Genomic DNA, 6,000 nt, shown 5'->3' with positions numbered 1-6,000 from the left:
CATCAACTCGCTAGGACTAGAACAGGAGTAGATGGCACCTAAGTAAGGCCCAAACGAGTAAAGTTTATTTTTAGCACGTTTGCTTTTCCTATTCTTTATTGCTTGAAAAGGATGAAATTTGTTACTAAAGTAAACAGTATTATTGATCTCATTAAAAAAAAACCCAAACAAAACATTTAATTCATCATGACAAGCGCAGCACTCGCATCTAAAATAGAGGCTACTGAAGGCCGCTCACTCACCCCCGCCCTTTTCTTCGCCTCTCTTTCGCCCGATGCACCGCGTCACGTGACCTCCGGAGCCCGGAAAGAGCAGAGGAGGAGCCCGAGGCCGCCATTTTCCTCCAGTTCCCCGTCTCTTTAAAAAAAAAATTATATATATATATATATATATATCCCAGCCGCCGCCGACAAGGGGTGGCAGACAGAGGGGACAATTTTTTGTGACCCGGCTTTTCTCAAGTATATAGTGTCAAAGAAAAATTTTAAAGAACGAGACTGAGGCTCTCCGGAAGGGTTTTGTTCTTTTTTACCCTCCCATTTATTCGTCGCTCGAGCCCTTGTCTCTAGTAGGGTGGTTTTTTTTTTATTTTCTGTGTGTTGCTTTAGTTTTCCTGTCAGGAAAAGAAGCGTGGCTGTACGGGAGTTTTTTTGTTTTTTTTTTTAAACACGTACACACATTCATTTTTTTTTTTTTTTTTGTGAGTAGCCCTCCCACCCCTTCTTGGATTTCTCCGCTCTCTGGGCGAGCGCACCCTGGCTGTGGCGGAAGGCGCTGGGAAGGAGCGGCCGCCGCCAAGATGTCCGGGCAGAGTATCACGGATCGGATCACGGCGGCGCAGCACAGTGTCACCGGCTCGGCCGTCTCCAAGACGGTGTGCAAGGCTACCACTCATGAGATCATGGGCCCTAAGAAGAAGCATTTGGACTGTGAGTAAGCTAGACGAAAGGCCTTGTGGGGGGGGGGGGGGGGGAGGGGGAGACCGCTTGCTTGTAGCTGATACATGTTCATGTGCCTAGGCTGCTATTTCAATGCAAAAATATTGTGTGTGTAAGGGGGGTGGGAGATGATCTGCTCAGATGCATGCAATCGCATGCACTATCTGGAAGAACAGGGTGATTCTTCCTTTTTAAATTTTATTTGTAGCAACCTCTAACGATGGTACGCTTCTTCAGGTTGCTTGTTTTGGATGCTGTCTCCCCCCATCTGTGAGCACTGACCTCTGCTATCTGTTCCTTCCTGTCTTCCCCTCTTCCACTTTAAACTGTGCTCTGGAATTTGGGGTTGGTGGGGGGAGTTGTCTTTAGGGTTCAACTGTTGCCATTGTCGCCTGACATTTTAGTCACTTATTTATGCTACGTGTGTATGGACTCTTGACACTTTGCTGAGGGTGTGGTATTTCCCTGGATCCTCCTGCCACCGGTGGGGGAGCGGTGTCTAACTGGGGTTAGGCCAGTAAGGGCTATCTCAGGGCTGCTAGCTGTCCATTGATAGACTAGTACAATTCATCCTTTAGCTCCATTTTTAGGAAGGACAGGGAGATAATGATTTGTAATTTTCTGAAATTTATACTTTACAAAACGTACCCAACTTGAAAGCGGTTTCGGTATTCTTCCTCAAATTTGTGGGGTTTTTTTTTTTTGGGATGCTTAGTTAATTTATAAGTACAGTTTAACACTGCTGTGTGAGAATGTGTCAACAATAACCTATTGTGCTATATCTTTCCTTTTGGTTTTCAGCAGAACAGCATATTAATCTGTTTTTTTAAACCTTTGAGACATTTTTATTAAAGTGCATTAATCTTTTGCACTTATTGAGTGTCAGATGTAAAAAATTAATATGTGCCAAAGACTGTCCTGTTCAGAGGTATTCCCAACATGTTACTGTACATTGTGGCCCCCAATGTTCTAAACTTACTGTTAAAATCCTGTGGGTAGTTGTAGTGCTGGCAAATTTTCTGATTTCAAAAAGACAAGCGATGCTGCAAAAACTTTATATGCAAATGAGCTCTGCAGAGGTTCATGGAAAATCCAGATGATCCATTGTTGGAAGCAACTGATACATGCACCAGGAAATGCTATGTCGTAGGCATGTTATAAGTGTCCATTGATGCTATAGGTGGAGGGAGGGCAGACAACTACCAGCAAACCACGCAAATGCTTTTTTTCTGCGGGACAGATATGTTGCCCCTGTAATTTTTAATTTTTTCTTAAACTTCCATCTCTCATGCAATTGGCAGCCCAAGAACTGCTGACATATGCTTTTAACAGACCGTATAGGGCACTTTCCCCATCAAGTAAAATCAACTTCCATCTCTCATATGATCGGCATCCCAGATTTGCCAGTGTGCACTTTTGATGTATGCACATGAGACGTGCTTTTAACACACTACTGGCACCTCCAGACATACTGGTAATTTTGGAGCAATAAAGGTCAGTGTGTCATTTCGTGCATCACCAGGCAATGTCTCTGCATCGCCCAAAGTTCTTTACTGTGCAGTAACTTATTACTGTACTAAAGTGTGTTTAGTTTTGCACAGGGTTTACATGGCTTTAGCACACTGTTCCATTGGCGCACAATGCAGCTCTCCAGCTTACACCACACAAAGCCTTGAGTGCATGGGATATTTAAAAAATAAAAATGAGGGTAATTAACTATTCATTGCAGCTGCAGAAAAGTGCACTGTAAAGTGAAGCCTTGGTCTGAGGCTTTCAACATCAAGTTTGAGGTGGTGTAGAGCAGTGTTTCTCAACCTGCAGTAGATACGCGGGCTGGCCTCTGGGGATCTCTCTCTGCCTGTGCCCCTGCTGAAGCTGCCGCCGCTTCCTGCCTGCTCCTGTACCGAAGCCGACCCACCCGACTTGCTCCATTCCCACCACCCTTGCTGCTGCTGTAACAGGAATGGGTCAGCTGCGTGCAGCAACTGCATGCGGCCAGCCCACAAACCTTCCCCCAAAGTCAATTCTGACATTGGAGAGAAGGTTCCAGTCCAGCCAATCCTGGGCTGGAACCTCCTCTCCAACATCAGAATTGATGTTGGGGGGGGGGGGTGGAGGCTTGTGGGCTTGCCACGTGCAGTCGCTGCACGCGCCTGGCCCGTTCCTGTTGCTGCGGTGGCAAGGAGGTGAGGGTAGGAATGGAGCATGTTGGTTGGCTGTTGTGGCGGGGTAGGAATGGAGCGTGTCGGGTGGCAGGGTTGGCTTCGGCTGTGGAGCAGGGAGAAATCGGTGGTGGTAGCTTCAGTGGAGGGGGCTGGCAGGGAGAGAGAGAGAAAAAGTTGGATTCATGGAGGGACAGAGAGAGATGGTTGGGGAATGGAATGAGGTCTGGAGGAGAGGAAGCATGCAGGAAGCAGAAAGAAGGGAAGAAAATGCAACCAGAGACTCATGAAATCACCAGACAAATGTAGGAAAAATGATTTTATTTTCAATTTAATGATCAAAATGTGTCAGTTTTGAGAATTTATATCTACTGTACTGTCTATATTTTGCACTATATTTGTCTATTTTTCTATAGCTGTTACTGAGGTGACATTGCATATTTTAAAGTCATCTGCCTTGACCTCTTTGAAAATCCCTGAATATATATGATAATTAACATTTTCTCTATGTACAGTGTGCTTTGTGTTTTTATAATTTTGTGGTTACCATTATGCATTAATAAGATTATATTGTGTGTATATGAAAAATGGTTGGAAGAAATTGCATTACAATTAGTACTATTATTATGGGGGTGGAGTTTGGGCGGGTTTGGGGCGGAGCTTGGGCAGGGGTACTTGGTTGGTATTTGTTAGGCTTAGGGGTACTTGGCTTGAAAAGGTTGAGAAACACTGGTGTAGAGGATCTGCAACTTTGTTCTGACTTTGTAGCATAGGGTGATCTGAGGAAGTGCTATAGTTCACCTCGGATCATCTTCTGTTCTGAAAGCCCCAAGACTTTCAATTCCCCCTCCCAAATTTGAGATGACCCTCTGGCAGCTCTCACCCACCACTCTGGAAGATGGGAGGCAGGAGCAATGCCTACTTCTGCCCCTGTACTGCCATCTCATAAAATGTCCATGACTAACCCCATGAGGTGCATTTTGGGACTTGGTTTATATGAGGGCAAATAAAAAATTAAAGGCATTTGTTAATTACACAATAACAAGAACGGAGCTAACAAAATACAACATATGTACTCCGTACATTGCCTATTGGATAATTCGTCCATGCATAGTGCAGTGCTTGTTGGCCTTTAGTAGAGTGGCAGCCATGAGGTCAGAAACATGGTTGCTCCATTGCAAGATAGCACACTACTGTATGTTCTTCAATGTGTATTCTTTGGGAAGAGGGAGTGAAACCTATGGAAATTGACCCTCTGATATTGACTCGGTATGAACATAGCAGGGGCAAATAGTGAGCAGTAAAAATTACTGTGCATTGCTGTGAAATGAACTTAAACCTGCATTTCACAGCAAAAGAAGAAGAATATTGTTTAAAACAGTCTTGTTGCACCATGACAATACATGTCCTCATACAGCAGCAGCGACGGAAGAGAGAGAGCAACAGTTTGGGTTCAAACATCTTCCACATTCTCCTTACAGTCCAGATCTGGCACCTAGCGATTATCACATTGTTTGACCATTGAAGGAGGCTGTGTGAGGTCTCGGATTCACTTTTATCTGATGATAAAAGTGGGTGCTCATATGGCTTTAGGAGCAGCTGAAAAACTGACTGTGGGAAAAGTGGTATGTTCAATTGCTCATAGTTACTGTACTTCTATTAAGGCAAAATACATTTTACTGCTTCTAATTTTTGGTTTACCCTTATAGTTTATTTACACTTTCTCTACCAGCTTATTTGAATAGACAGTCCAAAGAGATGTACAGTCAAAATAAGATGGGAAAAGAATTACTTAAGTGAAAGGACAATGCAAACAGGTGCAATCAAACTTGTTATCAGGGCTGTGGAGTCACTATATAAAAGCTTTGAATTTGACTCCTTTGTTATGGTATCTCCACTTCGACTCCAACTCCTTTATCTATATAGATGTTGTAGTACATGCAAGATGTGGCTTCTTGGAATTTTGATTTAATTTATTTATCATTTTTGGTCAGTTATTATGGTTTTGGCATTTATGTTCTGTGTGTGTGACTGACTTATTCTTGTTAGCATGATTTTTCTATGCTGCATTTTATAGTAATTTGGCTTGTTCAGTTGTCTTGATTGGGGAAGGGAGGGGAGACAAGGGTTTTGTTCCTTGATCTGTATTTGTGATTTATAGAATGACAGTTGTACAGAATATTGTTTCTTTTTATACTTTAATAAAATGATTTATTTCAATATAAAATCATAACTATTTGATGTTTTTGCGGATAGGATCAGACAGAGTTGGCGGGGATGAGGACAAATTTTGTCCCTATGTCAGGTGCCATTTTCACCAATAAAAATATCATAAAATATATTTTGTAATCATCAAGAACTTGATATCAAAATATGTGTAATCAAGTTGCTATTGTAGTCTGCAAAGGCTTCCATATTCTTTGGAAATTACGCACACTTAGGGCCTGATTCTCCAAAGTGCGTCCCGATTTAGGCAGCTGTAGGCGTCCTGTGCAGCCAATCGGGATGCACGTTTAAAAAAAAAAAATGCTCCCCAGGCAGGCCTGGGAGCCTAGGGAGACCCGCAAGATGCCTAAGCTCGCCTAAGGGCCTTAGGCGAACCTAGGAGGCCCTATGCGTCTCCCTAGTAGAGGAGAAACGCTAAAATGTAGGCCAGCAAAATGCTATACTTATTGCGGCAAGGGATCTCTTTGCCGTTATAAGTATAGCGGGCTGCGGCCTGTCCGATCGCTGGCAGGAGGGTGCCCAATCCCTCCTGCCCGAAGACGCACCTTCCCCCCCCCCCCCCGGACAATATCGATCGCTGGCAGGAGGGTGCCCAAACCCTCCTGCCAGACGATGCCCCCCCCCCCGACAATATCGATCGCTGGCAGGAGGGTGCCCAATCCCTCCTGCCCGAA

At 44.1% G+C, this 6,000-nt stretch overlaps 1 protein-coding gene across 7 annotated transcripts in view; it reads left to right on the top strand.

The window, feature by feature from the left end:
* The first annotated feature begins 304 nt into the window (after positions 1-304).
* Positions 305-6,000, top strand: part of PICALM (phosphatidylinositol binding clathrin assembly protein) — a 175,341-nt gene continuing 169,645 nt past the window's right edge. For 2 of the 7 annotated variants that reach the window (XM_033948925.1, XM_033948929.1), the window contains exon 1: positions 311-929. In XM_033948925.1, the coding sequence (XP_033804816.1) occupies positions 800-929 (130 nt within the window). In that variant the 5' untranslated portion in view covers positions 311-799. Of the gene's footprint in view, positions 930-6,000 lie in introns of all 7 variants that reach the window. The other 5 variants (XM_033948924.1, XM_033948926.1, XM_033948931.1 and 2 more) reach the window with 4 other exon arrangements.

This window comes from Geotrypetes seraphini, chromosome 6 (genome assembly GCF_902459505.1).
Source record: "Geotrypetes seraphini chromosome 6, aGeoSer1.1, whole genome shotgun sequence".
Taxonomy (NCBI): domain Eukaryota; kingdom Metazoa; phylum Chordata; class Amphibia; order Gymnophiona; family Dermophiidae; genus Geotrypetes; species Geotrypetes seraphini.
This window is presented reverse-complemented; position numbering and strand designations above follow the sequence as displayed.